The sequence below is a fragment of the Diabrotica virgifera genome, chromosome 7 (genome assembly GCF_917563875.1).
Source record: "Diabrotica virgifera virgifera chromosome 7, PGI_DIABVI_V3a".
Taxonomy (NCBI): Eukaryota; Metazoa; Arthropoda; class Insecta; order Coleoptera; family Chrysomelidae; genus Diabrotica; species Diabrotica virgifera.
The window spans coordinates 101,717,493-101,732,814 of NC_065449.1; the positions used below are offsets into that span (position 1 = coordinate 101,717,493).

At 31.6% G+C, this 15,322-nt stretch overlaps 1 protein-coding gene across 2 annotated transcripts in view; it reads right to left on the reverse strand.

The window, feature by feature from the left end:
- The window catches only part of LOC114332390 (ceramide synthase 6), a 183,083-nt gene that overhangs the window by 123,724 nt on the left and 44,037 nt on the right, over positions 1-15,322 (reverse strand). For both annotated transcript variants that reach the window (XM_028282178.2, XM_028282179.2), the window contains exon 3: positions 7,091-7,293. In XM_028282178.2, the coding sequence (XP_028137979.1) occupies positions 7,091-7,293 (203 nt within the window). The remainder of the gene's footprint in view (positions 1-7,090; positions 7,294-15,322) is intronic.

Genomic DNA, 15,322 nt, shown 5'->3' on the forward strand with positions numbered 1-15,322 from the left:
AAATAACTTGACCATAAAAATTTACAAAAATGTATCGCAAATTTCTTCAAATGGAATTTGCGATGCAATGAAATAAATATGAGAACTGGCATAAAAATATGGTTTCAAGTTTATTTTTCGGGTCTAACTCCAATGATATTATGCAAAAAATTATATTGTGTTTCAGATTTAACATGCGTGTATCTCGAAAACATATATAATTATAAACAGACTTTGAATTTCTAAATATTAAATTTACTCCGTTAATTAAAAAAAAGGACGGCTAATTTGTTACGTCAAGGCCAACTTAGCAAAAAAACTTGGAGAGTAGTAAATAAAAATTAATTGTAAAATATTTATCATTTTTTATCACAAATACATTTGTATACTCGTAGTTTTATGAATTCTTTTCATTGACCACGTGAACCGAAATTTTTGACAATTTCGAAATCATGTTTTGAAAATACACTAAGGATTACAATACTCGATTGATGATCCTGTAAACAGTATGGTGCAAATGTCTGAAATAAATTCGATATTTCGTAAACCGGCGACTAGAAAAATCCGGAAGCAGGTCGATTTTTATTTTTAAATTACCCATGAACGATGACATCAATCACTTATTTTGTATTTGCTGTCTATTTCTATAACAAAGGTTTGTTATTTATAGAAAAAGACAGCAAATACAATATAATTGATTGATGTGATCGTTCATGGGTATTCTTTCATTTTTCCGACTGTAAATATATTTCGTATGAGTAACGTCATCAATATGGACGTGATGACGTAATCGATGATTTTTTAAATGAGACTTGGGGTCGTGTGACAACCTGTATTCAGCAATATAAAAACTAACATAATTGTTTATACACAGTGTCCAAAAAATTTATTTTAAATTAAATAAATTGACAAAAAAAGAAGAATGTATGTAATTTATTTAATTAAAAATACATTTTACTATTGTTGGAAAACAGAAAATAATGTTTACTTGACAAATAAGCCTTGTATTTCGGTTACATTCAATGATCAAACCAGCTCCCGCCAACCACCTGCCTCTTGGAAGTTTGAACATTTAATTTAAGCGAAAAGCAATGCTTATTTGTCAAATAAATATTTTTTTCTGTTTTCTGACAGCAATAAAATGTATTTTGAATTAAATAAACTACATACATTTTTTTTGTCAATTAATTTAATTTAAAAATTTTTTGGACACCGTGTATAAAAAATTATGTTAATATCTATATTACTGAATACAGAATTGAATACCCTTTCAAATGAGCTATCACACGACCCCTAGTCTCATTTAAAAAAATCATCGATTAGGTCATCACGTCCATATGAATGACGTCAGTCGTATGAAGTATATGCCAAAATATCGTAATTTAAAAATAAAAATCGACCTGTTTCGGGTTTTTTCCTTAAAGTCTTCGGTTTACGAAATATTGAATTTATTCCAGACATTTGCACCATACTGTATGTGCATGGACGAATTCCATTCAATTACATAATGTAATTTTAACGTTTTAAATGAAATCATATTAGAAGTAACACTTTTATGGCCCGCATTGACCAATATCATTATTTTTTATGTTCATCTGACCTTCAAGTAAAATGTAAACTACTATCATTTTTAAGCCGTTATATAATAATTGTTCATTATCTTGGGTTATTACTTAAAAAAAACTTTGAATATTTTTAGTATATTGTACACAGTTATAATAACTGTACAGTACGTTCACCTGTTTCGTAGAATTGTATTGTATGCATTCGTTAACGAAATAAATTTTTAAGTAAATAAAATTTCTCGACCTTGTAATTAATTCTGCATTCGTATGTACCTACTAATTACACAGCACTTGTGTAGGACAAGTAAGGATTATTAATTGTAATACATAAAATATTTGATACACCAAAAATATATACAGTGTGGGCCAAAGAAAACAGTCCACCTCGATATTTGACAGTAGTTATGGGATTTTAAAGAAATGCCGAAACAGGTCGATTTTTGATCTTAGGCACATTTTTACGGTACATATATCTGTCATTTGTCAACTCCCTCCCTTTCACTTACCACACTCCTTATTTTTAAATATTGAATAGGGGTCGTGTGCTAGCTCATTTAAAAGGTTATTCAATTCTCTATTCAGTAATATTAACATGGACATAATTATTTATACAAGGTGTCCAAGAAAAATGATTTTGAATTAAATTAATTGACACAAAAAGAAGAATGTATGTAATTTATTCAACTCAAAATACATTCTACTGCTGACAGAAAACAGAAAAAAATGTTTATTTGATAAATAAACGTTGTTTGTTGCTTAAATTCAATATTCAACCTACCAAGAGACAGATGGGTAACAGCTTGAACACTGAAATCAAGCGAAAAGCAATGTTTATTTATCAAAAAACATTTTTTCTGTTTTGTGACAGCAGTAGAATGTATTATGAGTTAAATAAATAACATACATTATTCTGTTTGTGTCAATTAATTGAATTAAAAATTTTTATTCTTGGACACCCTGTATAAATAATTACATTTATACATTATACAGGGTGTCCAGAAACTCTACCGACAAACGAAGACAGGAGATTCTTCAGATAATTTTAAGATAATTTAACCCAATTCACTTAGTCCGAAAATGCTTCCTTACGGAGCTAGAGCTCTTGAAGATGGCGTCTTGTAATTCGTTTTTCTTAAATACCTCCAGAACGCTTCAATTTAGAAAAACAAAAATTGGTACGCGTATTTATCTACAAGATATAAATCTAATCCATTAATTGCATATCTCCAGTACCGATCATAGGCGTCCGTTTTGGGTAGGGCAACGGTTATTTTATCGCATAACTTTCTTATCTTTAACTTTTTTGCATTTCTGACACTGGATTATGAAATTTTGAAGTATTGTAGTACTAAAAGATACTCTTGTTTTAAATCGGTAGGACACACCGTTTTCTAGAAAAATCGATTTAAAAAATTTTTCGCTTTTTAAATAAAAAAATTTTTTTCAAAAAAAAACTGTTTAGAAAGACGAAAACTGATACATTTATTTATATTCCAGAGATAAATCGATTTCATTAATTGCGAATTTCTAGTACTGGTCATAGGCGTCCGTTTTGGGTAGGTCAACAGTTATTTTATAGCATAACTTTTTTGTCTTGAATTTTTGAGCATTCTTGACACTAGATTATTAAATTATGAGGTATTCGAGTACTAAAAGTTACTCTTACTTTATGTTGGTAAAATACTTCGTTTTTTGTAGAAAAGTTCTTTCAATTTTTTTTTTCAAATTCCAAAAACGAAAAACTTTCAAATCGATTTTTCTAGAAAACGGTGTGTCCTACCGACTTAAAACAAGAGTACCTTTTAGTACTAGAATACCTCACAATTTAATAATCCGGTGTCAAAAATGCATAAAAGTTAAGGACAAAAAAGTTATGCGATAAAATACCCGTTGCTCTACCCAAAGCGGACGCCTATGACCGGTAATAGAAATTTGCAATGGATGGAATCGATTCATCTCTGAAAAGTAAATAAGCCTACCAATTTTCGTTTTTCTAAATAGAAGCGTTCTGGAGGTATTTAAGAAAAACTAATTTCATGACGCCATCTTCAAGGAGCTCTAGCTCCCTTAAGAAGCATTTTCGGACTAGGTGAATTGGGTTAAGTTGTCTTAAAATTATCTGAGGAATCTCCTGTCTTCGTTTGTCGGTAGAGTTTCTGGACACCCTGTATATATACAGAATTGAATAACCTGTCAAATGAGCTAGCACACGACCCCTATTCCCTATTTAAAAATATTGAGTGGGGAAGTGGAAGGGAGGGGGTTGACAAATGACAGATGTATGTAACGTAAAAATGTGTCCCCCTTAGATCAAAAATCGACCTGTTTCGACCTGTGGACTGTTTTCTTTGGCCCACACTGTATAATCGTAATCCCTCCTACCGTGAGGTGTAGGAATAAATTGATACACAAAAAATTACTCCAAATTATAGGAATAAGCACAATCTCTAAAGGCCCCCATTTACGTTGAGATCGGTATCGATACATGTATCGCGACAAGTTGCGATACATGTATCATGAGATTTATATCTGTTTCACGACAGTCGTACAGACGGCAATATAGTTGTAGACGACGAAGATGGAGAGTTGTGATACTGATACAGCGATACTGATACAGCCAAATACACTATGAGATGTATCGCGATACTGATACTTGCGACATGTATGTAATGGGGCCTTTAAGAGCCCCATTCACGTCGAGATCGATATCGATACATGTATCGCGACAAGTTGCGATACACGATCATGAGAATTGTATCTGTTTCCCGACAGTGATACAAACGGCAATATAGTTGTAGACGACGAAGATAGAGAGTTGTGATACTGATACAGCGATACTGAGACAGCCAAATACACTATGAGATTTGTATCGCGATACTGATACTTGCGACATATATCGATACCGATCTCAACGTGAATGGGGGCCTTTAAGAGCTCCATTCACGTTGAGATCGGTATCGATACATGTATCGCGACAAGTTGCGATACACGTATCATGAGATTTGTATCTGTTTTACGACAGTGGTACAGACGGCAATATAGTTGTAGACGACGAAGATATAGAGTTGTGATCTGATACAGCGATACTGAGACAGCCAAATACACTATGAGATTTGTATCACGATACTGATACTTGCGACATGTATCGAAACCGATCTCAACGTGAATGGGGGCCTTTAAGAGCTCCATTCACGTTGAGATCGGATACATGTATCGCGACAAGTTGCGATACACGTATCATGAGATTTGTATCTGTTTTACGACAGTGGTACAGACGGCAATATAGTTGTAGACGACGAAGATATAGAGTTGTGATCTGATACAGCGATACTGAGACAGCCAAATACACTATGAGATTTGTATCACGATACTGATACTTGCGACATGTATCGAAACCGATCTCAACGTGAATGGGGGCCTTTAAGAGCTCAATTCACGTTGAGATCGGATACATGTATCGCGACAAGTTGCGATACACGTATCATGAGATTGTATCTGTTTCACGACAGTGGTACAGACGGCAATATAGTTGTAGACGACGAAGTGTACGGTGAAAAATGCAAGGTTCTTCACTGCGGCAATGAAATGTGTAAACTCAGCAAGCGGTGGCTTCCAAGGCATCCTTGGAAACCACTGCTATTATTTTGCGTGGTACAGTTTTTTATGACGTCATTCATCGCAGTGTTACGGTCGCAATTTGTCGGTGCCGCTTTCGAGGAAACCAAGACTTTAAATAAAATGTGGCTCGTTAATGGCTTACAGGGTGATTTTAAAAATTTAATAGATAGTTTTACCCAGTACTTTGAATTATTTGACATATCCTTGTCTTACTAGACAGATAGTGTCGTTACTGTACACAGTGTACACCCCAATAAATTATAATCAAGTATATTCAAATGGGAAATAAGCCACAATTTTACCTAAAAATGATTTTATTAACGTTTCGATTATTAGAAGAATTAAATATAATTTTTTTAAAATATCATTTAAATATAAATCTCATTCAGATTAAATAAATTATTAGAAGAATTTTTTACTAAGCAACAACATTTTTGTTTATTTAGTATTATTTTGTATTTTGACAACGACACCCGACTTGGGCGTCGAAACGTTAATAAAATCATTTTTAGGTAAAATTGTGGCTTATTTCCCATTTGAATATACTTGATTATAAAAATGCCACAAGAAAATAGCTTCAGAACACCACTAAATTATGATAAACAAGCGTTTCTGGCTACTACCAGAGGCGTACGACAGGAGACCATGAATGGTTGACCCTTCCCAAATTCTACGCCACTGGAGGAATTGCTATTTTAGCGCAATATTTCGATTCTTCAATACTTTTTATGTAAATTATACACTCTTCAAATGACAAATATGATAAGGATATGTCAAATACTTTTAAAGTACTGGATAAAATAGTTAATATTTTTAACCCAAATCAACCACATTTTAAATAAAATGTGGCTCGCTACTGAGTTACATATTGATTTAAAAATTTAAAAATTATTTGTACCCAGTACTTTGACCTATTGTCAATTTAGTTGCCAGTTTATTTGACATATCTTTATCATACTTGCCAAAAAGTGTAGGTACTGTCCACCTTACTAAATTATGTTAAATAAACGTTTCTGGCTATTACCCCAGGCGTACGACAGGGGAAGTGAATGGTTGACCCTTCCCAAATTATGTCACTGACGGAATTGCTATTTTAGCATAATTTGTGGATTCTCCAATATTTTTCAAGTAAATAATATACTGTTCATTCGTAACGATAAAATCATTAGTTCTCGAGATATTTGAAGTTAAAAATGAAGGGGCACAATAATTTTCAACTTCAAATATCTCAAAACTAATGACTTTATCGTTGCGAATGAAGACTATTTTATTTACACAGAAAGTATTGGAGAATCGAAATACTGCGCTAAAATAGCAATTCCGTCAGTGGCGTAGAATTTGGGAAGGGGCAACTATTCCCTGTCCCCTGTCGTACGCCTCTGGTAGTAGCCAGAAACGTTTATTTATTATAATTTAGTAAAGTGTACAGTACCTACACTTTATGCCAAGTATAATAAGAATATGTCAAATGGTTTTAAAGTACCGGGTAAAAATAGTTATTAAATTTTTAAATAAAACACCCTGTAACTCATTAATGAGCCACATTTTATTTAAGTGATTTGGGTTAAATATTAATATTCTGAGGTCTAGAATTTACAACTCAGAGATTGGACATTCTTAATGAATCACCCTGTATATAGATAATTTAAAATTTAAATATACATATTTTTAAAAAATCGATAAATATCAAAATAAAATGTATTTTAAAATTCAAATATTTAGAAATACATAGGTTGTATTATTAGATACTCATTAAAAATTAAATAGAAACAAGTAAAACTTTTACAACTACACGTATGAGTCACCCTATTTAGAATTAACTAATGCAAACAATTTTATTTCTAAAATTAATCACCCATAAATGAGACGTGTGACTGACAAAAGATCTACGAAATATATTGAGCAGTTACATAAAATTCCTTACTCACCAACATTCGTTTATATTCCACAACCAAGGTTTGTCCCATAAAATTGTTAAACCATAAATAAAGCTAAGAGTGTAGTATAGACACCTCCACGAATTTTCACAAAATTTAACTAAAGTTGATGGTTTGTTTTGTGCTTTGCGCAGTCTCAACCATCGTTCTACTTGTCTTTCGCTAATGTCCAACTGTTTAGCCAGACCTTGTACCTAAAACAAAGAAAATTATAAAGATAAATAAACACAAGTCAACCTGCATATTCTTTTAAAACAATAAAACTATTATTGTCAATATTAGACAGTAAATTTACCACTTTTTTACATTTACTACAATGAAAATTTGTAATAAGGGCAATATACAAATCAGTACCGTTCTTGATATGATTTTTCTAAATAATTTTCGAAGCTTCTCTCTAGCACCAAAAATCGGAGTTGGTCTTCGCTGACTTAACAATCTGCCTCCTCTTGTAACAATCTATCATTAGTTCTTCTGCTTGTTCAATATTTATAACGCTTAAATCTGCTGCAATATTATCTCTCCACCGCATCCTTGGTCTCCCTGGCGGCCCCTTTCCTTACAGTTCTCTTCCCAGACCAGCTTTACGACATGCTGATCTCGTCTCTTATCATGGCCAACCAATCTTTCTGCCTTTATTATTTTTACTACGAGTATATCTGGCTGGTTATAAACTTGCATGCACTTTAAACTTTTGATTTGAACTAATTTATTTCTGAAACTCATTACTTTCATCAAAAAAAGACGATAAACTGTTTGAATGATAATTTAATACGCTTTAATAATAATAATAAGAAATTTGTCAAACTTTGTTGTTATTATGGCGTATGCAACTCAAAATTGCATATTGTTCGTTTTTCATAATGAATTAGTGTTCAATTGTGTATAAGTTTAATGGATACTACATCAGAGAAAGCCGCCCAAGTTACAACATTAATATAAAATGGACTTAGGCATCGAGCTGTTGCTGTACAACTGGATATGACACGCACAACTTTCGAAGAGTGTTCGGTCCAACGTTATGAGGAGACTAGATCCTTTCGTATGAACCAAGAGCTAACAACGTCGGAAAAAAAGTATTTTACGACAACTGGTTCTTTAATATATTATTCCCTATGCTTCCTCGAACACCGTACTACCGGCCATCTGGCTACTGATACAGGTTGCGTTCATTACTGCGCAGCACACCTGTACAGGTAAATACGAGTATATCGAATTTAAAATTATTGGGGATTTACCTTATCAAGAGTGGGGGATTTACCTTATCAAGAGCAAGACCTGCGGGGATTCGGTAAAGGCGGAGGTAGATATTTTGCTACTGATAGGCGGAGCGTAAATACTATAAATTACGTTTCATACAATAAAATAATCTCCCTTATCTCTAAGTATAATAAATACGAGGGGACTTGAAATCTTTGTATTAAGTTTAAAGACTTATTTTGCACAGTCTGCAATAATAAGGAAATAAGGATTACCTTGTCATGTACTTTCCAATCGGCGGAGCCACTTTATAGAAGCAAAATATTGGATTGCAAAGAGTTCGTAGTCCCGCATTTTTAAAGCTTATTTTTGATTTTAGGCTCACGAAAAAATTATGTAATGTAGGTAAAAGTCCAATCTATGTTCCTGTGGAGAGAGTTTTTAAAAATTTTATTTAGGTTTCCTTAAAAAAAATTGAGGAAAATGGGTAAAAAACCGACATTTTACCAATTTTTTTAGAAAAAACTAAATAAATTTTTTAAAAAATCTCTCCATAGGAACACAGATTGGGCTTTTACCTACATTACATATTTTTTTCGTCATCCCAAAGTTAAAAATAAGTTTTAAAAGTGGGGGACTACGAAAGCGTTTCAAATACTGATATTTACAAGGTAAATTCCCCTCTTAAATGATTTTATATTGAGATATTGTTTCGGATTATTGCCTTTTATAAAAAATCTTACAGGAAAAATATACACAGTAACCTATCTATGACAAAATTTAAAATCTCTGTCATCTTAACAGTCAGAGATAAAAGTTGAATTATTTTGAAAATTACAGGACGTACCAATATGTAATGGCAAGACAAAGTTATATTTTTTTTAATTATTAGGTACTATCAATAAGGCAGAATTTAGAAAATCACACTCTTTTAAAGTTTTGTGTTTTTATGTCCTAAAAATTCAAAATTAGAAAAAACGACTTACATGTCCCTTTTGACCATCTTGGGTATAAAAATAAAAAATCATTCAGTAAAAATAACACTTTATTTAATATTATCTTTATCTCTAATTGCCATTCCCCTGTTAACCCTGCTGTCAACAATTTCAGGCAAAACATACTCCAAATAAAATATTTTTATTTTTTCTTCCATTTTTTTGGGTCCAGAATACCTGGTTTCTTGGATTCTTTTCTATTTTTATTCCTTTTGGAGTCCAAACGCAAAGGTAGCAAAAATCCATTTTTGTAACATGCAATTGACCTTGAATTTGATAATACCAATTGTGGTTTTCATTAATTGATCTTATATGCGAACTGATACGAGTAGATCTTATATGCGATCAAGGAGCCGAGTCAAGAACATCTAAACGAGTACCTACTTTAATTATCACTTCATGGACGTGTAACGTAGGTAATTGATTTATTTATAATTTCATACTGTTGATTTATAATTTCATACTAAAAATTGAAATAAAATACATTATAAAGGGTGTTTGGTAAAGAATGGGCCATAGCTTAACCTCAGGTTTCTGAGGTTAAAATAGGCTGATTTAAGCTAACTTACCTTAGTACAAAGCTTATAATAACCGAGATACAGGGTGTCAAAGTTAAATTTTTTTTTATTTATTATTGAATATTTCCTGACAGGTATGAGATAACAACATGAAATTTGGTATATGGGGGTTTGTTGGGTCGAGAAAACTAAATTCCGTACCAAAAATTATGTATTGCCCAGAGGGCGCCACATACGCCTTTCAGCACTCATTTATTACGTTAAATTTTTTTTATCTCTGTATAATTTTGACATTAAAATTTTTATTCTTCTATTAGTTTTACTTAAAAAAGGTATACTTCTTTCATCTCCCTAAACTCAACGGTTTTCGAGATAAATGCATTTTAAATCTGCGATACACCATCATTTTTAGCATAATATCATTGTAGTTACACCCGAAAAATAACTTAAAACTATAAAAATTGTGCCAGTTCTCAAATTAATGTGATTGCATCGCAAATTCCATTTAAAGAAATTTGCGATACATTTTTGGAAATTTTTATGGTTTTAAGTTATTTTTCGGGGGTAACTACAATGATATTATGCTAAAAATGATGGTGTATCGCAGATTTAAAATGCGTTTATCTCGAAAACGGTTGAGTTTAGGGAGATAAAAGAAGTATACCTTTTTTAAGTAAAACTAATAGGAGAATAAAAATTTTAATGTCAAAATTATACAGAGTGAGGGATAAAAAAATTGAACGTAATAAATGAGTGTTGAAAAGCTTATGTGGCGCCCTCTGGGCAACACATAATTTTTGGTAGGGAATTTAGTTTTCTCGTCCCAAAAAAATCCCACATACCAAATTTCGTGTTGATATCTCATGCCTGTCAGGAAATATTCAATAATAAATAAAAAAAAGTTTAACTTTGACACCCTGTATCTCGGTTATTATAAACTTTGTACTAAGGTAAGTTAGCTTAAATCGGCCTATTTTAACTTCAGGAACCTGAGGTTAAGCTATGGCCCATTCTTTACCAAACACCCTGTATAAAATGTTTACACATTAGGTAGCTATTAGTTGTCAAGTTGATAGAACACAAACACATCTGATTTTAAAAAACAAAGTTAGAAGGTACGTAAACGTAACCGAAATAACTGAATAAATAAAGAAAATATTTGTGATATAACTTTTTGAACAGAATGTCTGTGAATTCTAAATGTAGGTTGTTTAAAAGAAAGGTCATTATAAGTCAAAAGCTGACTAAAAGGTTAAGTATCCTAAATCTTACATGTCACAAGACCGACAAATGCTTATTTTCTGTAATCAAAAATGTCCTGAAAGCCCTTTACAAAAAAAAAAATATAACTTGAAAATTAAGAAAAAAACAATCTTACCTTCACTTCTTTTCGGAGTTGAAAGGCCCAGAATCCTTTTGTTGAGTCAGGCCTCTTATTTTTCTGAGATAATTTCTCAGCAAGTGATTTCGGCACTCCACCTTCTGAACAGAAATATCAAAATTTTTATATGGATCCTTTTGCAATATAGCATCATAGCAGCTGCTATCTCCATCGGCAACCATTTTATTAAAAATTAATCCATACATTTCAATACTCTTAATAAATCCTTCAGTAATAATGTTAGCTTCCATAGCACTTGAGGAACCGTTCCAATTTTTGTAACAATTATGTTGTGGTGTGTCAGTGGAATATTTTTTGCAGATGATGCAAAATTTATTTCTCACTGTTAAAAATAGTACTTTTTTTGTTTTGAAACCCACAATTACAGCAGCCCCACTAAATGAATTACAGTTCATTCTGTATGACCTTTTAGCCCAAACACCATCACAAACGACTGTAACTAAAGGGATACCGTCTTTACTTAGTTCGCCGCATTCTATTGCTAATATTTTTTCTTCGTTGGCAGCTTTTGCCATTTCTTCTAGGGCCGCTTCTTCCCAAAGGTCCGATAAGTTATCCTGTATCTTATATGTTTTACAGGATAATGTTGGTATATTTAAAGAAGAATTGAATTCATTTAAATGTGCATATCCTGACCCAACGTTAGTAATGCCAAAGACAGCACTTTTATTGATTTCTTCGAAATCTTCAACTGTTGTCACAGTCTCAGTAGAAAGACACATATTACATTTAAATGTTATTTTAGATGCTAATCCAAATCTTGTTTCTTTTGTTACCTTTAAATTTTGAAGAGAACATCCAAAGTGAGGCGCATGGTTTGATATTAAAATCAGGGAATCTAAAAAATATTGAATATCAAGTATTCTGCGTCCTTCGAGGTTTATTTTTGAGTCAGAGTCTACTTTTTCATTTTTCTTCACATTTTTAGAAACTGTAAGTTGACCAAGTTCGGAATTAAAAGTATCACTAGCGTCCATATTTTCACTAACATTAGAAACTACTAGTTGTTTGAGTTGTTTGTTTACATAATTTGAAATGTCACAAAGGTCTGTTCCGTTATTTGAATTGTCACAAAGGTCTGTTCCACTATTTGAATTCTCAAAAAGGTTTGCTCCGCTATTTGAATTTTCTTCATGTCGGAGTTGAGAATTATCAAAATCAACTTTATTTTCACTCAGAGATTGTACACCACGTAAAACTGCTTCTACCATATAATTGTCTACTGAACTATTATAAATATTGTCTACATTATCTACATCAATAAAATTATTGCTTTCTTCGGTATAATTCTCAATAGCAGGAGTAGAACTTGCCATATTATTATGTTGCAAATTCAAATCGTCCTCAACTTCTAGAAGTTGTAATTGTCCAGATGTTGAAGCTCTATCCTGAAATAACCTTATTTTGTATCAATAATTTCTCCATTTTACTTTGATAGAATTCATTTTCATAGACAATAAGATTTTTACAATCGCATAAATTTTATATAGGGCGTTTCATTGTGTCCATTTTGTTTTATATGGTACTTTGTAAAGACCTGACTAACTCTGCAAAGCTAAACCTGGGTATAATTTCTATTTTTAAAACTACAAGAAAAAATTAAATGAATGTATTGTACCTACCAATTACTTTTTGTCTAATAAAAAAACTTTGGGTTTCCTTTAAATTTTGCCACAAATAAGCAATTCAACTGTGATTATTAATAATTACTTATATTAATTAAAATAGTCCCTTCGAAAACCAATAAAATCTGCAATATTTCACTAGATATTCATTGTCACCACTGTTCTATGCAGTGTGACCTGAAAGTGTGGAATAACTTCATTATTTCATAAACTGAAAATATTTTCAAAAAACCTGAAACAGGTTGATTTCAATTCTTAAAATTACGTTTCCTGGCACAGTTGCGAAGATTACTTTACCTCGTTTGAAGGATATTTCAATTATCTACTAAATTGTTATAGGTATATAATGTTTCCCGAAAATATTTATAGTTTAGAAAATAATGAATTTATTTCACACTTTTGGGACACACTGTATACATATAGTTACGTTGCTAACAGCTCTAAAGTTAGTCAACTCTTTATGAAACAACCTGAGTAATATATGAATTTATTCGCTACTTTCTTTTTTCTTACTTACTTTCAATGTCTTCTGACGCTTGCGATTTGGGGATCGCGTTGATACTCTTAGACGACATCCACAATCGTTTTTGGGCACTTTTTCGAAGAGGCATCGTAAAAATATCAAAATTATAACACTCGAAAACTCAAAAATACAAAGATAAGTCCGAAAAATACACGACACTACTGCTCAAATACAGGAAAGATAATGATATAATTACCTTCGGTACCTACCTGCTGATTATTTATATTATTAATACTTAATCCCTTGCAGATGTTTTTATGAGGCTTGTTCCAACTAGCGGTCAAACCAGTCAGAAACTATCAGCGAATAGTCGATCTTATGACTGCATTATGTTCTCGCACTGGCCAACTGTTTGCTGACGATTTCTGACTAGTTTGACTGTTGGTTGGAACAGACCTATTGTAATACCAAAAATACCACTGTCAGACACTAAACCTAATAGGTGCAAATATTTTATTCTACAGGGAAAAATAATAGTTACTTACAAAATTCAAAGTGTGATTCCTCATTTGAAGCTATTTTTATTGCCAATTTAATGCAATAAAAAATAATCTTGAAATCAACACCAGAAAAACAACAATTTTAGTTTTTAGTTAATTTGATTTATTAAAATTTGATTCCTAATAATTATTTTATTTTTTGCATTGAATTACTAATTCTTTTTTATATATTAGAATATTTGCTAATATTTTAACTTGAAAACTAATGTCAGATTTTAATAACTAAATAAGATACAAATATACGTAGCGATACAAATATTTTATATAAAGAGAACACAAAAATTACTTATGAAGGTACCAAAGATATATAGAAATAAAGGCAAAAATTAAAAAGTATTTTTCATCATTTCCCGGTAAAATGCAAACATCTGTGAATGAGTTTATTATCTTTAAAAAATATTAGTTCCTTTACTTTCCAATCGGCGGAGCCACTTTATAGAAGCAAAATATTGGATTGCAAAGAGTTCGTAGTCCCCCATTTTTAAAGCTTATTTTTGATTTTAGGCTCACGAAAAAAATTATGTAATGTAGGTAAAAGTCCAATCTGTGTTCCTGTGGAGAGAGTTTTTAAAAATTTTATTTAGGTTTCCTTAAAAAAAATTGAGAAAAATGGGTAAAAAACCGACATTTTACCAATTTTTTTAGAAAAAACTAAATAAAATTTTAAAAAAATCTCGCCATAGGAACACAGATTCGGCTTTTACCTACATTACATATTTTTTTCGTCATCCTAAAGTTAAAAATAAGTTTTAAAAGTGGGGGACTACGAAAGCGTTTCAAATACTGATATTTACAAGGTAAATCCCCCTCTTAAGACGAAATTTTTGTTTATCATTACGTTTTAAACATTATTAGAAATATGAATTATAATTGCCAGACATTTCTAAGGTTTAAAAAGTAATACCAAAAAGTTTTTCGGCTAAAATAATTTTAAATTCAAAATACAGGGTGATTGATTAGTGTGATAAAGCTCAGTAGATGCGCTTTAGTAATAGATAGCAATAAAAGTTAATAACAAAAATTGTTACAAAACACATTACAAAATTAGTTAGAATGTTACAAGATGTTCGATAACATAGTGACAGATAAAACTTATGTTTTTTTAATGGAATACTCTATATTTTATTTTATATTCGAAATCCTCTTAACTTCCCCATCACAAAAATATGAAGGTTTGTTGTGTTATAATATAGGTCTTTTACAAAGCTATAACCAATTTTCTATGAAAATAGTAACAAGTTCAGCTCCCTGTATAAATAAAAATAAGCACAACAGCAATGGTTTATTGGTGCCATAGTTTTTTGTTGAATGTGACATTTGTTAAGAATTGTTGATATTGCTTATTTTCTTTATATCTAATACAGCGGAATGGGACGTTTCGATGCCGCCGGTTCATCGCCGGCCGTTTCGATGCCGCCGGTTCATCGCCAGTCCATTTCATCGCCGTCATATCTCGCGTT